At 42.9% G+C, this 21,537-nt stretch overlaps 4 protein-coding genes across 4 annotated transcripts; 3 read left to right on the top strand and 1 right to left on the bottom strand.

Annotated features, from left to right (window-relative positions):
- Positions 1–51: 51 nt before the first annotated feature.
- anapc16 (anaphase promoting complex subunit 16) lies at positions 52–3,445 on the top strand. Its single transcript, XM_035146614.2, has 4 exons — positions 52–211; positions 426–579; positions 2,668–2,742; positions 2,837–3,445. The coding sequence occupies exons 2-4, from the start codon at positions 438–440 to the stop codon at positions 2,944–2,946; spliced, it is 327 nt and encodes a 108-aa protein (XP_035002505.1). The 5' UTR covers positions 52–211; positions 426–437; the 3' UTR covers positions 2,947–3,445.
- A 986-nt stretch (positions 3,446–4,431) lies between these two features.
- Positions 4,432–6,990, top strand: ddit4 (DNA-damage-inducible transcript 4). The gene is made up of 3 exons (XM_035146613.2): positions 4,432–4,981; positions 5,175–5,397; positions 5,881–6,990. The coding sequence occupies exons 2-3, from the start codon at positions 5,202–5,204 to the stop codon at positions 6,375–6,377; spliced, it is 693 nt and encodes a 230-aa protein (XP_035002504.2). The 5' UTR covers positions 4,432–4,981; positions 5,175–5,201; the 3' UTR covers positions 6,378–6,990.
- A 464-nt stretch (positions 6,991–7,454) lies between these two features.
- dnajb12b (DnaJ heat shock protein family (Hsp40) member B12b) lies at positions 7,455–12,659 on the bottom strand. Its single transcript, XM_035146609.2, has 9 exons — positions 12,297–12,659; positions 10,880–11,057; positions 10,644–10,789; positions 10,381–10,554; positions 9,863–9,933; positions 9,579–9,688; positions 8,947–9,119; positions 8,679–8,795; positions 7,455–8,570 (listed from the first exon to the last, which is right to left on the bottom strand). The coding sequence occupies exons 1-9, from the start codon at positions 12,427–12,429 to the stop codon at positions 8,551–8,553; spliced, it is 1,122 nt and encodes a 373-aa protein (XP_035002500.1). The 5' UTR covers positions 12,430–12,659; the 3' UTR covers positions 7,455–8,550.
- A 1,514-nt stretch (positions 12,660–14,173) lies between these two features.
- scd (stearoyl-CoA desaturase (delta-9-desaturase)) lies at positions 14,174–18,726 on the top strand. The gene is made up of 7 exons (XM_035146608.2): positions 14,174–14,332; positions 14,507–14,608; positions 14,874–15,142; positions 16,252–16,382; positions 16,488–16,693; positions 17,081–17,313; positions 17,662–18,726. The coding sequence occupies exons 3-7, from the start codon at positions 14,896–14,898 to the stop codon at positions 17,859–17,861; spliced, it is 1,017 nt and encodes a 338-aa protein (XP_035002499.1). The 5' UTR covers positions 14,174–14,332; positions 14,507–14,608; positions 14,874–14,895; the 3' UTR covers positions 17,862–18,726.
- The last annotated feature ends 2,811 nt before the right edge of the window (positions 18,727–21,537 follow it).

The raw sequence follows: 21,537 nt of genomic DNA, 5'->3' as shown, positions 1-21,537 counted from the left end.
GTTTCTCGTGAGCAGATCTACAAACAGAAAGGATCGACCACTCCCTTTAAAAGCGGTGGCAGCGTTTCATCCGCATAGTTTTAAAATCTGCTGTCGGAGCGTAAAACGCTGCATGTGTCGCAAAGTGGTAGTAAGACCACAACTACACAAACAAACAACAGAAAGAACTGCGCGGATTTAGAGTCGATGCAGATTCACCTGGACAACAACGGTTGGTTCATATAGTTTAAAATAGACTAATAATGTATGTGATGTGTCTTATGACACTAATGGCGGCTGGTTGTTGACTTTATTGCTGTTAGCAGGGTCGTTAGCTTCCTTGCTAGCCACTCACAGCTGTTTGTTCCATAAGCCCACTAGCGTTAGAGTTGATACGTTGGTTCATCTAACTGAGCCTCGTGTCTGTGTGTGTTTGTGTTTTAAAGGTTTCTAACACGATGGCTGCCTCCTCTTCGTCCTCCTCTGCGGGGGGTGTCAGCGGCAGCTCGGTGACAGGATCCGGATTCAGCGCCTCAGAGCTCATCCCCCCCAGGAAAGTGCTGTACACATATCCTAAAGGTGCAGGAGAGATGATGGAAGGTAAGATTCACAACTGATCTGTGGCCATCTTTCTCTCTGTCTTCACAATTAGGCAAGAGATGAGGGGGAATCACTCCTGCTGAACCATACAAACATAAAGGACCAGTAGCATTAAAGAGTTAAAGGCTGTGTCTGTTTCTAAATGTCACTCTGCTCCATCCTTACTTCAGGTAAACACAGTTTATCATAGTGTATAATGCTTTATCAGCAAGGACAAATGTCCTACTCCTCATTGGTCCCTGTATCAACAACACTGGATGATCTCCTCTGCAGACAAAATTAAGTTATAGTCTCATATTTATTCATAAAGCTCTAGTCTAGTGTTTAAGTTCCCAAACGACCTCACATCTCTTTCAACATCTACAAACCCAGATCCATCAATGACTTCACCTCATGTACCCACTCATCTTCACATAACTGGGTTTTAATGCTACACGTCTCTTTCAGTGGAATGAACTTCAAACTGCCTTTTGAACTGAAGGCGTTCATTCACATTGGATATTTTACAACTTAATTATCTTGATAATGTTTTAGGACTCTTGCAATTTGTTGTGTTATTTCTGTTTGCTAATTGTGTGTATATCTGATCGTGAATGTTTTCTTGTGCTCTGTGCTCTCTTGAAAAATAGATTTCAGTCTCAATCACATCTGATAAGTAAAGATTAAATGAAATAAAATAATAAATGCTAGTGTTACATTCACATAGAGAGAACCGAGCCACATGGGTTGGTCTCAGACACTTGGTGCCTCTGGTGCAAATGCAACATGATTTCCCCAGAGAGTTGCAGATTATGTGCTGAATGAAGCATTGAGATCACAGAGCTAAGCACCCGTTTGTCTGACTGATGCTTACAAGACAAACTCAACAGTTATTGCAGCTTCCTCAACGACATTTAAAAATGCAGCCAAGCGTCTTTTATTCACCATCGGAAAATTTGTTTCACAATTGTGACCTTTGATCCTGTTTCTTAAGTTTCAATAAATGCAGATGCAGCAGTGGAATCTAAATTAATTTAGTATTTGTTACCAGTACTTTGCATGAGTGTTTCTATTGGATACTACTTCTAGTCCACTACATTTTGAGAGAAATTATTGTCGTCTTTATTCCACTACACTGAATACGGCTTTTGATAACAAGTGACTTTCTGATTAGTAATGAACATAATCAATATTTATGATATATTATTAAAAGCTAAGCAACCCATAACTAAGTAAAGTTAATGTAATTTGCCCCACGTTTACCAGCAGCAATGTTTAAGTTATTTACATATTGATTAACCGATAATGCTAAACCAGCCTATATTAATGGACTTATCTGCATAATGAGTAATTCTACTTTTGGTACTATTAGTCTATTTTGATATTTAAACTCTTATATACTTATACACGTGTAAATTGTTTAATGACAACTTTTACTTGTGATTGAGTAAATGTACATAGTTCTGCTATTTTAAGTAAAAGATCTAAGTACTTCTTCCATTGGTTACTGGTTTAAGACAGAACACAATTTGGGAAACTTGTGTTGATAATCTTCATTATTGTGAAGTTGAATTATTGGCAAAACCAGGGACTAAAATAATTCTTCATCACAAAGCTTTTGACAATCCACACTTTGAAACATTTATTTTGAATGTGTCTATTCTCTGTTTTACCTAAATCCAGCTTTAAGCCGGCAGCCAAGTCCACTGATCCACCCTCGTGCTTCATTCACTGGCTCGTCATTGCCCCGCACACAGGATTTGTTTATGGGAGCGAAAGGCCACCTGGCTCTTTACTCCCCCTTGTTGCCTGTGCAGCTCAAACTACACTAATTAACGTGATTATTTTGGCAGCAGAGCACCGTGAATTGGAAAAACAACCAACAAAGTGATGAATAGGAGCACAGTGACGCTGAAGGTCTCAAGCTGCTCCTCTTTGTTGTCTTGTTTTTGACTATTTCATAACTCTGAATGGGCCTTTTTACTGAAATTGCAAAACATTTAACATGGAGATCCATTTCCTGAAAAAGCTTGACAGCCTCATTTTCCAACTCGGCGGTTAAATCTTCTGAAGAAATCTTTAAATTTCCACTTTTGTGTGTCTTTTCAGATGGCTCCGATAGATTTTTATGCGAGTCTGTATTCAGCTACCAAGTGGCCTCAACACTGAAACAGGTCAAACACGGTAAGCCAGTAACTGTATATGCAGAATCTGTTTGTTTTGCATGCTCCAATAAAGACCATTACGCCAACTGACCAACTGTTTTACATTCCCCCAGATCAACAAGTGTCTCGAATGGAGAAGCTGGCGAGCTTGGTGGAGGAGCTGGAAGCGGACGAGTGGCGATACAAACCAATCGAACAGCTGCTGGGATTTACACCGTCTTAAGTAAAGATGACCCAGATGCCTTTGGTTAATAAATCAGCCAAGTATAAGGAAAAGGGAAGGAGCTACTTTTATTTCAGTTCATAAATTATATCCCTCCTTTTATGGGTTTGTGTGTGAAATGTTACCTGGAGATATACAATGTGAGATGTAATATTTCATCACTCCTTTTATTGTATGAACATGGTTAACTTAAAATCTTCTATAATAACTTCAACAAATTAAACTTTTGTAATAGATTGTTAATACTTTTCAACTGGTTTAAGCTGATAAAGTGTTGCCAGTCCAGTCTGCTCTAAGGCTGAGATAAGAAAACTATCTTTGCTAACGTAATAAATCCCCTGAAGTGAGACGTTGTTTTTCCACTTGGCTGCTCTGTAACTCCTGAATCTGAAAACCCGGTGCCTGTTCAGTCCACCCTCCTCTCTGTGTGGATCCTGGTCGCTGCTCGCTCTCTGCGAAAACAAAGAAAGCTTGTAAATAAAGTCACACGTCGACATGTCATGGCTCTGCTTCTGTTTGTTTTCGCTGTGTCGTGTAGTTTGTCCCAAACTATAGGGGGATAGATTCAATTTGCATGTTTGTTTTTTAATGTTTTTCCGTCACTTGAACGAGCTGAAGCCTGACACTAATGGATGTGATGGATTCAGTGTCACGTGCCTGTGGTGCGTGTTCAGCGAGGAAAGATGCAGATCTGGGTGTTTTGCTCAGTGAGTGTTTTTTAAACAAATGCGGGGAGGGCACGTACAGAACGTACTGTTCACTGTAAATGTCTGAAAGCCCTGAACATTACAGGACACACCTTTTATTAAGCTGCAGCTCAAAATTCCTTCTTGAACAACAGCTCACTTTACAACACAACTTTCTTGGAACTACTGTAACTTTTACAAGTGTGTCTTTTCCACGAGCTGCCTGTACCCTTCGTCCTTTTGGCTGAAAAACAAAAGGGAGCAAACTTTTCCTCCCCCACCCAAACTTTGTGACGGTGAACTCATAACATCCCCCCCTTCAGAACATACTGTGCCTAAACGTGTTTACGTCTTTCAGTTCCTCCCTGACAAAAAGAACAGCCCATCCCACTCACGTGCAGCGACGCAGCACATATGGGGCGAGTCTCCAAAAAGTTTTCTCTGTGCAAACCTTGCAGTACGCCACAGTGCGGCCCTGCCAGAGAGAAACACAACACCAGGCAGTTTGTGCAATGCACTGTGCACATTTCTATTGTGCTTGCTGTTTGCTTGTGCTTCTACCTCAAGTCGGGGTGAACAACAAATGCAAGATAAATATAATTGAATGTATACTGTACTGTATTCCTACTGCTCTGCATGTTTTCTTTGTGCTATCCGAGGACAAAGAGCTGTCACATATCTTTACAGGGTACAATATCATGTTATTGCCGTTCCATCATATACGCAGTGTTGCACTATGCAGCAGATCTTGTTGTTTGCACCCCTGTGTGGCTGCTGAGAGAAATCTGATGTAATGCTCCTGCAAAACAAGTGACGTAATGTGCACTGCAACACTGATCAGGCTGAGCTCAGCCTGCATGGACTCTGTTCCAGGCTCTCAACAGTGGGGCTGCACACACACACACACACACACACAGCAGCACATATATTCACCCATGCTGAGGTGGTGGGATACATGAAACAAACAAAGAGGTGCAACACAATCTGATGCAGGCAAGTCTCTGTACATTTCCACAACACTGGGATCTGCTCTTCATCGCCACCATCCCCCTCTTCCCCCTCCTCCTCCTCCTCTTGCTGTTTTCCTCTCCTTCTCTGTGTTACCAGGCAGGACACTGGGTCAGATGGCGTGCCTCTCTTTTTGATTGGCTGGCCCGGGAGGCGGGGGGCGGGGCCCGGCAGCCAGTATATAAGCATTGTTGCAGGACGGATCTCGGAGCTCGGACAGCTGATGAGGAACAGAGGAGACGCAGGAGATAGCAGATTGTTGTTTTGCGAGACAATAACCGTTGGAAATAAACAACCTGACACACACAACGGACTCACACAGCCTCGTCTTAACACAAGCTGTAAGTATTGGGTCACAAGTGCTAGTTTTCTAAGCTTGTTAGCTTATTATAACAGATTAAACAGCTTCTCAACTACCTGCTAGCTACTTCTTAACAAAGATGTCTGGAGCTAGCTTTGCTTCAACTTTCCTGTTTTATCTGTTAGCAAGTCATTCACGTTCACTGACCTGTTGTCTTTGTTTCTCCTGGTTAGCAATCCGACCACAGAAGAGGACAAACCATGCCTGCTCTCTGTGCACCCACTGAGGCCAGCGGCTCCCCCCACTCCCCGGTGGACAGGAGGCTGTCCTGGGGCAAACTGGTGCAACGACTCGCCGACTTCAGCACATCTGGAAACGGCAGCAGCAGCACCAGCAGCAGCAGCAGCCTGGAGCTGGGCTACAACAATGGCAGCAGGAGTGATCTGTCAGACTCAGGTAAGCAGTGCTGCAGAGGCATCCATTAACAATGGCTGGGCGATGATAAAACGATATCTATGATTACATGCAATGTTATTTTCATTCCAAAGTCCCATTATATAACGTGTGCATTGTGCAAACTGCTGGGAAAGTGATTTAAAACCACAACTTTAACTCAGGAGCAAAAATGTGTTTTTAAACTTAAAAGAAATAATAATAATTATGTTATAACAATGAATATTTGAAGTGATCGTAGTATCTTTTTATTGCGTTCATCTAAAAATGTTTTTACCAGTGTTCCCCTGAGTATCCTTTGTCTGCCAAAACTCTTTGTTAACACCGTTTTTTTAAAGGTGCTATACAAATAAAGTTTATTTTCTATATAGAACGTTTGGTTAAATATCGCCCAGCCCTACTTGCAATCTTTTTGTTAGACGTGGATTTCATTATTCTCCCCTCGATGCCTGGTTCCAGTTCTAACCCAGTGTGTCTTCACAACAGGCTCCGACATCAGTGACCTGTCTCCCTCCGATGAAGACCTGTTTTATGACCCAATGGAGGAGACGATCTTGAAAGACGTAGTGGAACTCATAGAAGCAAGCCTGCGAGAAGCCAAAGACTCAGACTGCGCCCTGCGCTGCACCAAACTGCTCATCCCCGAGAAACTCCTGGAGCACATCGGACAGGAGCTCCTTCACCTGGCGGCCAGCGAGCCCTGCGGCCTGAGGGGGGCCCTCATTGACCTGTGTGTGGAGCACGGGGCCGTCTGTGAGAGCATGGGGCAGCTGTCCGTAGACCCCTACCTGGTCCCCACCTTCCAGCTGACTCTGGTGTTGAGGCTGGAGTCGGACGGGCTGTGGCCCAAAATCCAAGGACTCTTTAGCACAAAGTCTCCTTCCGCTCCAGTAGTGAGACAAGAGATTAAACTTCGGACTGGTTTCCGCGTGATTAAGAAGAAACTGTATTGTTCTGAAGAACTGCTCATTGAGGAATGTTGAGAAATGCAAGGGATCTTCATTCTTAGAAATGCCCAGTAAATCTCCCAGAAGGGCCTCAGTACTCTTACTGTGTGTGTAATGCCTTCTGTGTAAGGTGTGAGGATGCACTTAGTCAGGATGATGACTCTACTGTACGGTAGTCGAAGGTTATGGTACGTGAGCGGATGTTGCTACTCATCGACATTTTCATATTTTCAATTGCAACATGTAACTATCATGCTATATAGGGTTAATAGCATTTCTTTGCGAGTATTAAAGTGTGTACCTCAGTTTCTATTGAAACCACATGATGGCAGCTAGCTCTATGGTTATATTCATTGAAAACCATTGTTTTATTTCTTTTTTTTCACAATGCCGTTAACTGATTGTACGTGATGAATTGTACCATAAGCAAACCATTAGGGACCTTTTTATAGTGACTGAAACAAAGGACTACCAGTGCTTGCCTTGTGCAGTATATGTGTAAAGCTGTGGCTAATGATTCCAATGTAACTTGATCCTGTATCTGTGTAGCCCTGTCCTGCTTTTAACTTTATTTATTTGATATTCAAATACTCATAACATTGCACTGAGTTTGTATTTTCATGATCGCAAATAAATTATTTTTTTTACAGCTCTCTTCTCTGTCGGCTTATTTCATGAACCCGGTCAGATCTAGTTAGCGGTTTTACATCCTGGTTCATGTTTCCTATGGTAATTGTGTAAATTAATATATTAATTATTATATATAAGCAGTGGAGAAGTTTGCTCCATTCTGCTAAGTAAACAGTCATAGAACCTTTATGAAACTAGCACTAACTATTTGAAGTGAGTAATAATGTTCAGCTATTTCATCATGAATGTCAGCTGAACCAGACATGTCATGCACAACAATGACCAAAAGTGTGGAAGTAAATTTCGCAACAACTGCCAAAAACAGACTGGCACATTCTGCACGTCACCCAAAAACGTGAACGTGCACAGAGCCATGTTTCCAGTTCCCAGTTTCAGTCTGTGAGCCAGCCCGGCGGAGGTTAGTGCTGACTCAAGCTTTTGTTTCCACATTCTGCTCCCGAGAAATGAGTCGCGTCCCACACGTTTCAAGCATCCACATTTATTTTTTTCATCCGGGACTAAAAACATGGTGGAAAAAGGTTCTGTGTGATAATCTGTTCTTAACTAAAAAATTAAAACAGAGAATAAATAGCATTCTATGAACAAAAAGATGGACATCAGATGGGACAGTACACTCCAACAATAAAACCGGTGAAAGCCCCTCTCTGTGGGTAGGCACGTCTCTCACTCTTGGCGTTTACAGTACATTATATCACTCTATCCTTCATATAATTAAAGGAGGCAAAGTGTAAAGGGACATTTCATAGTTGTTATCTCTCTCTCACACACACACACACCGACACACAGCAGAATAAGAAGACAGATCTCAGTTTTCACATGTCTCGACAAACCTTGGACATGAGTGTGTATTCATCAGAGGTTTCACATTATTCCTGCATAGTTTCACAATGCGCATTTAAAGTCAAACAAGCAAAAATCCAGCCCCAGACTCCTCTCCGGGACTGATTTGACTGTTTAAAATGACAGAGGAAGCGTTCGCTGTGGTATCTAATCATCTGCTACATATATAACATCCATACAGCATGTAACCCCCCGGTTACATCCGCTGAGGAGCTTATGTTTAAACCCAATGCAGTGAATGTTTGTGCAGATCCAGAAAATCAAGATCCAGGAATTTTCATTTTCAACATTTTCGATGTTTTCCCAGGAAATAATTCATGGATCTTGGTGGGGAAAAAATCAGGCACATTAGAGAACATATATCTATGCAGCTTGATGGCAATATAAGGGAAATGAGGGGCGTTTCATACTGCATTCTTAGAAGGAGACAAAAAAACTAGTGAGCTCTGCCAGGGTCACGGCTTCCAGGCAAAACTGGGACGTGGAGGTTTTCCAGACCGGCGTCTTGTCAGGGGGACGAGCTGTTTTCAGTGGCTGTTCCTTTTTCATATCATTATGTTAATATTACATTTTAAACTTGACATAATAAAATTCATAGTTTCATCCAGTTTGTTTTCAGTTCAGTTCGATGCAGATTGCTGCTGGTTTGTTTGTGTTGCTCGTTGAGTCGTTGTCAGTCTCCAGATAGTAGAGCTCGTCTATTTACGGCCAGCAAACTTCAGTATTGATTAGGGAAACCTAGAGACGACAAGAAAACAATGAATGAATATGCAGGTGGCCTCTGTACAAAAAGTTTTCGGTTTGATTCTGGATACTTGTGTTTGAATATGAAAGTAGCTTCATCACCGTGTTGTGATGCCGTGATCTCGGACAGCTTGACGCAGCTCGGAGTGCGAGCCCTCTGCGCTCTTTGGTACAGATCCGAGTCTCCAAAGTAGCGAGCTCTGTATAACATGCCTTCCTCTGCAGGAAACGATTCATGAAAGATATAAGAGGGAGGTGATAAAAAAGAGAATATGTCATTTAATCCTTTTCCCAGAACTGGCAGAACCAACAGTCAATATTTACAGCTTAATAAAGGAATCAGTCAGATTTGTTCTACTGGCACACGTACTTTGTTGTTTCTCCTTCCAACAATTGTTGCGAAGGTTGGAAATGTAATCGTCCTCCACCGAACGCTCTAAATTCCTCCGATTCATCCCCGTAAACTCTTTGGAGAACTGCTCCCCCACGTAATATGGCACCTTCAGGTGCTCGGTTAGCCTCTTCTGGGTGTAACCTGCTGACCTGCACGGGAGATAACACAAAAGTGTGAGCGGCGTAACACATGACCGACAACGACAAGGTTGACAGGTCTGGCACCGTCTGTCTCTGTGAGCACGACTCTGATGATAACGGCTGGAGTACGGGCCAGAAACGACAGAAGTGTATCAGGAACACAAAGGCAGGGGAGAAACATGGAGAGAGGCCAGACACACGGAGCCAGCAAATCAAGAGGAGGCGATATCGAACCGTTCTTTCTAAAACAGACAAGTCACAATAGATCTGAGGCATCAAAACAACTAGTAACATGAAAACAAATCTATGAACCTGAGACATTTCAAATTGCTTTTGTTCAAAAACTGCCTGAAAATCGAACAATCGATGGTTTGATTACACAGAATTTTTATGTAACGTGAAGATAATTGTTTTATGTGTAAATTTGCAGAACAGACAGTGTTATTTCAGGGCAGGATTCAAACTCACGGCCTGAAGCTGAGGCTGTAGGGGGGGGTGTTGACCATGATCTGACTGAGCGCTGACACAATAACCAGGATGAGGATGGGCATGACCTGCACGAAGAGAGCGAGACCCCCCTGCAGAGGAAACATGACATCATTCCAACCTCTCTCTGCTTTTAAAAAAACCGACACTTGAATATTGCAGAGGTAAAAATCACAGATGACTCAAGGTCTCCCTCTGCTGCTAAATAGTAACATTACATCACGTCTGCAGGCTGCAGGAGCCAGAAAGGAAAACATCCCACTCACATCTCGCGGTCGGTCTCGTCGCTCTCTCCTTGGAGGACGCATCCGCCCATTAGCGTACACGTTAGCAGTACCTGGATGAAGGTAGCACACGTGGCACTTAACATACAGATCATAACCTCTTTAACCTGGAATGAAACATAGACTGTTTATAAAGGTCAACAACACGTCCCCACTTCCTCCCACTATCCAGAAATGAAGCCAAAATGTTCCGTATATATGATTGAACGAACAATCGTGAGTCGGTCTGTCAATTATGACGTTTCATCCTGTATTTAAAGCATCAAATAACAAATTAAAACCAAAATAAACACTTGGAGCAAAATCTGTGTGATAAGAGCAACATAAAATGACATTTTGACTTTTTAGTTTGGTCAATCTATTTACATGGAGGAGGAATGGTTTATGACCACCAGGGGGCAATGGAGGCGTTTTGGCTTCACTTTTGTGGAGCCGTAATGTCGTCCATCTTTATTTACAGTCTATGGTCTGAAAGCACACAGTGTAGCAGTGGCACTCACTTGACGGGTATCCTCCTCCGAAGAACATATTGAAGAGGTCTTCAGGTGAGATGTCTGGCTCGAAGTTTCCCTGACTGGGCTCGTGTGTGGACGGATGTTGCCTCTCTTCTTCACACTGATCGTACTGCTGCCTTTTGCCAGCGTTACTCAGGACGGCGTACGCGTTCCCGATAGCTTGTGGAAAGGAAAAATACAAAGTCACATTGTGTTTGAGCATCACAAAGAACAGACTTTGATGATTGATTGAGTTTCATGCATGTTACCTTTAAAGGCCTCTGTGGCCCCTGGAGCGTGGTTCTTGTCTGGATGGAATTTCAAAGCAAGTTTTCTGTACGATCGTTTCAGTTCGTCCTCAGGCGCGTCTTTCTGGACCCCGAGAATTTCATAGAAGTCTTTGCATTGTTTTATCCTGTGAAGAAAAACACATCACCTCAGATTCCATATAAACAGAGAACATACTGTATACCCGCAGAGTAAACTCTGTGTCAGTCGGTCTGACCTCCTCACGGCCTCCAGCTGATCCGCCGTGTAGGGTTTGGAGGCGTCTGAGGGTTTTTGTTCAGGTCTCGTATCTTCACCGGTGGTCTGCCGCTGTCGAGGCCCCGAGCGCCCACCGAAGTCTGAGTGGCTGCCTGCTCTGGGTGTGAATCCATTCTTGGCTATTAGGTCCAGCAGCACTAGCACCAACACAAAAGCACCATTGTGAGCATTACAATATATGCAGGCATCCAACACACTTGCATAGAGAGATAAAAATAGAAAGATATTTCCTGTTTTGATCTGGTCAGATTAAACAGGAAGGTCCAGAAACACTTTAAGAGTAAATACCATGAAATATCAGAAACTGTGGCAGCCTCAGCAATCTAATATTAAGAATGTGTTGTAGGTTTCTTTGACTGTGGATGATATGCAAGTAAAATCCTTATATTCATACAATCATCATTATTTTTTGTGTGTACTTGTGTTTACTACTTCTGCCTTTGTTTCCTCCCACAGTCCAAACACATGCGGATTGGGGGGGATGGGTTAATTTGAGACTTCTGCCGTTGTGAGGACCAAAGACAGACATGGCAGAGTGAGGACATTCTGGATAAGAGAGGACATTTGGGCTGGTCCTCACTTTTTAACACACATTCGTTGAGCAGCTACAGGATCCAGGTTTAGTTTAAAGGTTGTGTGTGAGTGTGTGTAAGTGTGAGTGAGTGTGAGTGTGTGTAGGCGTACTTGTGTCTCATTGCAGCCTCCCTCTTGCTCTGGAGCTGGAGTGTGTGTGCAGGCAATTGTGCATACATTGCAAACTCAATAAACACAGTATGCATATATGTTACATAATATTAACATGTGCATTGTGCATATTTTTTATCTTTTGTGGTTCCTTGTGTTTATACTGTATTTCTTACATAATTATTACCTTTAGTGAGTGTATTCCCTTTTTCTGCTGCTGCTGCAACACGGTTTATTTCACAGTGGTGGGACCATTAAAAGATCATCTCATCTCATCTCATCTCATCTCATCTCATCTCATCTCATCTCATCTCATCTCATCTCATGTAATAACACAACTGGCTGTCAGACAACTGGCTGTATTTCTTGCCCTGTAACTGACTCTCTAGGTTTAGCTTTCTAATAAAAACAAGCAGCCAATAGCCAAGTGACATCACTGACTCCCTGTCTACTGTTTCATGTACAGTTAACTACCACCAGGGTCCTATCATTGTAAATGTACTGTAACACCCCATCTGCTATGTGCACACAGAGGCTGCAGCTGGAGGGTCTACGTGAGGCCCCGGCTCATCCGGGACGATGCAGGTGATGCTGCAGGTGATGCTGCTGCTGCTGCTGTGCACCCCCCCTTCACCCTCCCTCCCCAGCTCCCCCCTGATTCCCTTTGCTCCAGCTCGGCCATTTTGACTCACCCCTGGCCTTCTCGGTCGGGAACAGCCTCTGCGCCTTCTCCAGGAACCGCTGCGCCTTCTCCGGCTGCTCGTTGGTCAGCGCCGCAGTGGCGATGTCGATGCAGCGCTCCGCCTCGTCCCTGTTCACCTCCATCGCAGCAGCAGCAGCAGATAAGTGGAGCAGGAGTAAATACAGGCGCCTGCTGATGCCGTCATGTGGATGCTGCGGATCCCGTCGGCCGGTGACATGAAGCCGTCGGAGCTGTGATGCTGCTGCTGGAGTCTGGAGCCTCTGGAAATACGTTCGAGCCCGTTTGCGCGATGTGATGACAGCGTCCGCTCCCTGCGCCGCCTCGTCTCTCCACTAGATGGAGACAAACCGCTTGTTTTCAGATGAGCCCTCTGATTGGTCCTTGAGGAGTGAACATGAGTGAGCAACAACACGAGTTTTCTTCTTGGTTAAGTTTTTATTTCAAATAAAAATATCAAAACATGCAACAAATGTTGAAAGTAAATCCCTGAGTATGAACAAGTCAATACATATTGAGTCCTTTCCCCTTTTTCATAGTTCATGAAACTGTTATGTGAAATGTTCCAGCTTTTCGTTGCTAACTGTTTCATCTCGTCTAATATTTTCCTCAGTTTTTTGTGTTTCTTTCAGTCTTTTTGATTTATTAAACTCACTAAATGTTAACAGCCATTTCAAACAACAGCAGACTCTGGACTATCTGAACTATGCATAGTTCAGTAATCAACCCATGACTCAGTTAATAGACTATTTACACCATTTGGAATAAATAGTAAGGGTTAAGGTAAAGGGTGGTCTTTATTGTCCCTTGTAATTTGGTTTGCAAACAGTCTTCACAAACCAAGTAGTTAGTGCAGAGCCTTTAGTCTGTAATTCACTACTTGAATCAAAATCATTCACGTTCCTTTTTAGTAGAGATTCATAAACAATTTGTAAAAACAAGAGAAAGTAACGATGCTTTAAGTGACATACTTAGCAAGTCAGTTACTCTGGAAAATAATCTGCAAATCGATATCTCTGGAAAATTGTGTGAAAGTTGATTAGTCTAAAAAGATCCTTGGTAAATCGATTACTCTGGAAATAGTTTGCAGATCGGAAAAATGATCTGCAAGTTGATTACTCTGGAAAAATAATCAGCAAATTGATTGATTTGGAAAATCCTTGGCAAGTCGAACTCTTTCACTCTGGAAAATAGTGTGAAAGTTGATTAGTCTGAAAGATCATTGGTAAGTCGATTACTCTCGAAAATAAACTGCAAGTCGATGACTCTGGAAAAATTATGTGAAAGTCGATTAGCATGGAAAATCCTCTGCAAGTCGATTACTCTGGAAAATAATCTGCAAATTGATTAATCTAGAAAATCTACGGCAAATCGATATCTCTGGAAAATAGGCTAATGTGAAAGTTGATTAGTCTAAAAATTCCTTGGTCAATCGATTACTCTGGAAAATAGTTGTCAAATCGAAAAATAATTAGCAAATTGATTACTCTAGAAAATAATATGCAAGTTTATTACTCTGGGAAGTAATATGCAAATCGATTACTCTGAAAAAAATCTGTAAATCGATTACTCTAGAAATAATCTGCAAATTGATTAATCTGGAAAATAATCGTCAAGTCGATTACTCTGGAAAAGCATCTGAAAGATTTGCAGAAAGCCTCATTTTATTGTGTTTGCTGTAGAGGTTGTATTTACTTCTTTTCACTTCAAATATCAACCCAGCACCTATAGAACACGTGAGTCTATATAAGAGTTTAACATATCATCACTCTGGGGATTTTCTGTATTTGCATGGGGGGGGGGTGAGGGTGACGTGCCACAGCTGTGTTCTCCCTGTGGGCGGGCAGAGGTTTCCTGTAAGAGCAGCAAGTAGAACAGCGAGTACCCAACATGTCTCAGTGCCACATGATCACTTATTTGTTTTCACGCCTGCTCATGTGAGCGTGGCTCCAGATCCACGCGTGATCGGACCCACGGTGAAGTCACTGCGTGTCTAGACAGCGGTGCAGCTGCCAGCGTCGCGCGGAGGTAAATATACATCTGGCAGCCCAATGAATAAAAGGTGAACAGCAGATAAACAGGCGGCCAATCACAGGCCGACGCTCAGGCGAGCTCTGCGCGCTGATTGGCCGCTCACACCTCCAGCCCGGGCTCCCATTGATTCTCGGCTGCGGCGCTGACGAGCTTCCCTCTCCCCTTCAGAGCTTCTGGAGCTCCGCGTGCAACTCACCAGGCTGCCCCGTGTCCGCCGTTCACGCCCGGTGAAAGAGAGAAAACGCATCTCCACTCTTCTGTCGTCTGTCGGTGAGTTGTTCTTTCCCTCCGCCGTTCATCCCTCCGTTTTTCCACAGGTGTAACATCAGCGTTACGCAACCGCCGGCGAGTGTCGTCTCTCGGCGAGAAGTCAACAGCATCATCGCCACATCCACGCAGCTAGCTAGCTAACCTGGATAGCGGGAATAATAACAATAATAATGATTTAAAGATGGACGCATTTATTGTTACACCGTGTGTGGATGGTGTCTGAGGCTCCACCGACGTGTCTCTCTCTCTCTCCTCCGTGTCACAGCATCGCCCGAACCGCAGCCACGATGACGGAGGCGGAGGCTTTGGAGAAGAAGCCGCTGCAGCAGCGGCGCACGTCCGGCAGCGGGAGCAGCGTCCCCCCGGAGCCCCCCAGAGAAGACGGCGTGGATCACACGTACAAAGAGAAAGAGGGGCCCAAACCCCCCAGGTCCATCGTGTGGAGGAACGTCCTCCTGATGACCGTCCTGCATCTAGCTGCCGCGTACGGCTTACTCCTCATCCCCTCAGCATCCCCCCTGACCTTGCTCTGGTGTAAGTGCACAACACTTCTACCTGTTACTGTGCGGGGGGTGTGGGGGGGCTTTTATTCTTTCAGTTATATCCGCCTAACATCTTCTCAGCTGTTATGTCAGCAGCCCGGCCCACTCTCTCTCTCTCTCTCTCTCTCTCTCTCTCTCTCTCTCTCTCTCTCTCTCTCTCTCTCTCTCTCTCTCTCTCTCACCACTGGTGCATGCATGCAAAAACATGGTCGCTTACATCAGTGCATAATCCTCCCAGTAGCCTGCATATAGGGCGAGTATGGATGAGGCACATATCATCAGAGATTTAATGTCTGAAGGCTGCTGCTGCTGCTGCATGGGGAACAGAGAGCTGCTGTTAAGTAACAACACAGAAGAGACGACATGATTTGTTGATCAGTCGATCAGCAGGAAACAATCCAGCAAACATTTTGGGAATTGATCGATCGTTGGAGGGAATCGATTACAAATCAAATTTATTAGTCTGGAAAATAATCGGGGGAATTGTGGGAAATAACTGGCAAATTGATTATTCTGGAAAAGAATCTACAAGTGAACTAATACTAGAAAAACAACCTTTAGTTGCAGCCATACAACAGTACATACACTTTGTTATAACATATATTGAGATGTAGATTTTTCATTAAAGCAAAGAGGCTGGACTCGTGGGTAGATTTTAATGCTTCCAGTTTCATCATACTTGTCAGACATGCAATCATCAAATGGTTTAATTCGTCCAGTCATCATCTGATATGATGTAATTACATGAGAGTGGAATAGATGCTTTGTCTTGTGAAACAAGCAGGCGAGTACAGACCAGCTCAGTCAAAGGTGGATTTTAAACATTAACATTTTTAAGCTTTTGGGTGTGAATTCACTGATTTGTTGCCTTTAATAAACAGTAAAGGTTTTGTAAGCTACAAGGTGATACATTAATCTTCAGGCGCACAGATATTGTGATGGATGACTGATATGATCACATGACGCAGGGTTTGCCCTCCGAGCTCAGAGTGCACAGAAGATGATGCAAAGACTTTGCAATGAGCAGTATCAGTTCTTTTGTCGGGAACAGATCAGCATAACGTGGTCGAACTAATTTGTCCTATGCATTTCTCTCCACAGCCGTACTTTGTTTTGTGATAAGTGCTTTAGGAGTTACTGCAGGAGCTCATCGCCTGTGGAGTCACAGATCCTACAAGGCCACAGTACCCCTAAAGATCTTTCTTAGTTTAGCTAACTCCATGGCATTTCAGGTACCTGAAAACAACAGCTCTACAGGCACACACTTTCATTACAGTGTAAATACCATGTTGTGTCCTTCACTGTGTGTAATCTGTGTCATAATTTAAAACCCTCAGAATGATATCTATGAATGGGCCCGGGACCACAGGGTTCACCACAAATATTCAGAGACGGACGCGGACCCTCACAACGCCGTCCGAGGCTTCTTCTTCTCCCACATCGGCTGGTTGATGCTGCGCAAACACCCGGACGTCATCGAGAAGGGACGCAAGCTGGAGCTCAGTGACCTGCAGGCCGACAAAGTTGTCATGTTTCAGAGAAAGTAAGTCACTTCAGTGAATGATTTATTTTTACACTTGTAGATATAATAAAAAATATAATTGTAAAAAAAAAAGAACTTTAGACTTTTGTCAGGTGATTTTGACTGGAAACCATTTTCTCAAATACAGCGTAAACGTCACCTACTTTGGATTTACTTGTCACTGAAGCAGTGCAGGTTAACTTAGTCATTCTGGTTTAACCAGGTGACAACTACCAACATGTCATTCATGCATGTAGAGATCTGCAAACAGTCACTGGGTCATGTGAAGGAAAGTGAGGGCGTGAGCATGTCGGACAAGCGGCGCACTTTTTGTTCAATGTTTATGTTGCACAGAGTAAATACTGACTTCCATTCTTTCCATCTCCACCCGCTGTCTCTCCCTGACAGCTACTACAAGCTGTCGGTGGTGCTCATGTGCTTTTTCATCCCCATGTTCGTGCCTTGGTACCTGTGGGGGGAGTCCCTGTGGGTGGCCTACTTCGTCCCGGCGCTGCTGAGGTACACGCTGGTGCTGAACGCCACCTGGCTCGTGAACAGCGCCGCGCACATGTGGGGGAACAGGCCCTATGACAAGAACATCAACCCCAGGGAAAACAAGTTTGTCACGTTCAGCGCTATAGGTACGGAGAACATATCTAAAGTGGGATCTCATTGGGAAAAAAAACAAGATAAAGAAAGAATTTGATGAGTAGCAACCACATTGTGTTTTTTCAAAACCTGCTGCAAGTCTCTGTCGTGCTTTACGAGAACTTTACTCTAGTAGGTGTTGCCAAAATGTAGAATAAAGTACCTTTATGCACCTTTATCTTGACATAGCATAATCTCTTTGGTGGATTTAATCACATTGAAGTTGTTAAATTTGTTTGCCATTACATGTTTGGTGACATTTTCAATTAACTGGTCCTAAGTCAGTGGACACGTTTGTGTTCACACTGAAGTGCTCACCTCTGTTTCCCGTTGCTCTACAGGCGAAGGATATCACAACTACCACCACACGTTCCCCTATGACTATGCAACCAGCGAGTTCGGATGCAAGTTGAACCTTACCACGTGTTTCATCGACCTCATGTGCTTCTTTGGTCTGGCCAACAACCGCAAGAGAGTGTCCAGCGAGCTGGTCCTGGCGCGGATGCAGCGCACCGGAGACGGGATCCACCGGAGTGGCTAAGATCGCTGCGCCGCGGTTAGCTTCGAGGGGAAAACAACCGAAGAAGAAGAAGCTTCACAGTCTTTGACAGCTATACATTTCTCATCCTCAGAGGATGAACGTCAGCTTCATGAGGGCCTTGACCACATTTTGCTTGTTTTTGTGGTTTTTTGTAGCTGTAACTTAACAAATTGTCCAAGACGGATTTAAAAAAAAAAAAAAAAAAGAAAACACATGTTGCTAAGCTCTTGGCCTCAGTTTCTATATTGTTCAGTCGGGCCAAGGTCTTGCAAAGTTGTTTTAGATTTGAAGTAGATACGTTTTAAAAGTCAACTTCATTCTCTGCTGTTTTGCCACTTTGGTGTGCATTTCCTCATGCAAGATCAGTCATGTAGCCATTTTTATGTAGGTGTTACTCAATTATTAATCAAAATAGATGAGAAGTGCCGGAACAAAAAAGGAAACAACGTTTTAATCGATAAGTTGTGATACTTTTGCCTTTGTTGACGGTTTACATCCGATTTTTACAGTTCTGATATAAATTAAGATTTGGAGCACTCTTTAAGATGTGTCGAAGTTTAGCGAGAGTTAAAATCACCTTTGTTTTGTTATAACAAAGTTGCTGGCTTTCATGAAATATGGCACATGATGGATGACTGAGGGAACCCAGACCATCTCTTTACGACTTGACAACCAGATTGCCAAAAACTGAACAGAAACCTCGGTCATGTGGTTTGATTCTGTGTCTAACTGGGTTGTTCTCTGCGGAAAGCAGAACTTAGAAAAGGACTAATGCTTTATTTAGTCTGTGTAGTAATTGGAGACAATCTTAAAAAACTGCCAATAAATATTACTAGTGAAAGATAAATGTTATTTTACCTAAGAACCATGCAATGTGTTGTGTGTTTTTGATGGTTACATAACAGAAGAGCGTGCCTGCTGTCGACTGACTCATTTATAACCATCTCTATTCAGCACGCTAAGTCAATATTGCTTCTCTAAAATTTGTTGTGGAAGTATATTTTTTTTTACGAGTTTTATTGTGGTATTCGACATGTTCCTCCTTTGTCCACAAACACCTGCTGCAGACGTCTCATTGGTCGACGTAGCAGCAGCCCGGTCATGTGACAGTTCTGGCGTTGCGAAACAACATGCCACCCCATGCATGACGATATACCGTAGTAGGTGTTTGTAGTGAGGTGTTTTTTAAAAGTTTTTCTTTATCGACGGCAGAGCTGCGTCTTATTTTTGTGACGTAACCGCGGAGCTGCATCGCTTTTTTGGATCAACAGAGCTGTTGCCATGGTGACAGGGAGGGTCTGGTTTCCCAGCAGATTTCAGGTGTTTACTCTGGTTTATTCTATTTCTTATTGACTTAAAAGAATATTGCTCAAACCTGAACCTGTTTCTGCTTCGCAAGAATTGGAAGACCGTCTTTTAGAAATCAAAAATACCAAATTGGAGCACATGCGTACTTTTATCCCCCCCAAGAGATACAACTTAATGCCTTATATATACATATAAATATATATATGTCCTGTCAGATAAAGATATAAAACCTGACTGAGGTCCATGTTTACAGGCTGAAGCACCAGGTCCAACATTATTTCTTCTTGTTTTCATTATTTTTTTTATTAAATTCAGGCAGCATGACAACATTACGGTACTGTAAATACAAATGGGTCTGATTCGAATTTAACACCCGGTGCAGGTGTTTAATCGTGAGATTTAACTTGCAAAACCTGCTGGATGTGCCAACTCGACTCTCACAGCATCTCACTCTGAGAACCTGCAGACGAACGGGTGCTGTCGTCAGACGTCACTCAAACCAAACCCCGACAGTGAAATATCTCCACACATGCCAACAACTCCCTCGATCTAGTTTTTTCCTAAACGACCCGGAGGATGGAGAGGTTGTCAGTCTGAATGATCATGTCAAATCTAAACTGTATTCTATTCTGAAATAAAAGTCACGATATTTTCAATACACTCGTAATTCAATTCAAACTGTCGTTGCTTTTCTTTCTCTCTTCACAACTCACCTCTTTCTGAGCAATATCGCGAGCTGCGCTTTGAATTTTCAGAAAATCAGACCATTTTTAGCAGATTTTTTATGTTTTCACTAAATCCATAAGAAACCTTGGATCACACCCTTGAATCTTCCCCTCCAGCTGCTTCTCAATTAGTTTTTCAACATGTGGTTTATCAGTGTTCTTACTGTCGGTCTCTCAGTGTCTGCTGGCACGGCTCTTGACAAGTGAAACAGGCGATGTGGTGTCAGCTGCTGCCAGAGCACTCCCTCTGATAACAAGCAGCAAACCATCTGCAAACGTGGAAATAATTGAACCGTATTTATAGTTTATTATTTTTTTTAACGGCCTAACCTCAGGGACAAGATCAACCTGAGGGCTTGTGACATGATTAAGGGGAGAGGAATTAAAAAAATTCCAAGTTATTGAAAAGAAAGTCTTGTGTCGTCAGAATTAATATCACAAGACTTAAACAACAGGAAATGATAATAGGAATAAGGTGTTATGAACACTGGGTGCACAACCTTCCTAAAAACGTAATATTGTAAAGTAAATTACCTAAAGACTGTTCTTTTTCTTTGTGTACACACACACACACACACACACACACACACACACACACACACACACACACACGCACGCACACACGCACACACGCACGTACACACACACTGAGTCAGACATCTCCTCTATTTAGTGCTGCAGTAATTAGCTGTTGCATGCAGATGAGTATAAGACTCAGGTTTCCACGGGTCAGAGAGGAATGTAGGACCAATATGTGGACCAGTTTAAAATACATCGGACTCCTTCAGGGTGAGGAGGTCATGGTAAGTGGACGTTCTGAATGAATACAACAAAAATCTACCTATGTACTACTACTGTACTTGAGTAAATCTACGTAGTTACATCCCACCTAAGTAAAAGTGGAAATACTACACTATGGAATAGGTGGCAGGTTAAGTGTAGGTGGAAGTGTGAGTGTGGGGGAGTTTACACCACTGATAGAGCACCAAGCAAATACATGTCGAGTACATTGTAAAGGAATAGAAAATCACGTGTTGTTACAAATGGAAACCACCCAGTGGAAATACTGCACAGACAAAGCAACAGTACCATTAAAATGTTACTTTACTGACACAAAACAAGTGTACTTGTAATAAAAGTACACACTGTCCCCCTTCAGAGAAGTATAGGATTGTGCATTTTGATTTTGTACTTATGACATTTGCTTCCTATTTACCTATCTATCTATCTATCTATCTATCTGTCTATCTTTCTATCTGTCTGTCTGTCTGTCTGTCTGTCTGTCTCTCTATCTATCCACTCCCTGGAGTACAAAATCTCCAGGGAGTGGAGAGTGGAGAAAAGTTTTCTAATGAGGCACCTTCAACAAACCTCTAACCAAAAGGCTGAAAGTTTTATTTTTTAACTAGTGCCTAATGGAGATATCAGCTGTTGATTAAAACAAGAAGGAAGTTGCTAAAATGAAAAGGTTGTCTCACTTTATAAAGTTACTGGGTTTTCCATTTACAAATATTAACAAAGGGTCCAATGTTGCTCTCCTGCCAATAAATGAACAGCACAAATCATGAATGATGAATGAATGAAATATTGAAGTTTTCCTCATAAATGATGCAAACCATCAATAAAACCACGAGTTAGTTATT

This window comes from Hippoglossus stenolepis, chromosome 21 (assembly GCF_022539355.2).
Source record: "Hippoglossus stenolepis isolate QCI-W04-F060 chromosome 21, HSTE1.2, whole genome shotgun sequence".
NCBI lineage: Eukaryota > Metazoa > Chordata > Actinopteri > Pleuronectiformes > Pleuronectidae > Hippoglossus > Hippoglossus stenolepis.
This window is presented reverse-complemented; position numbering and strand designations above follow the sequence as displayed.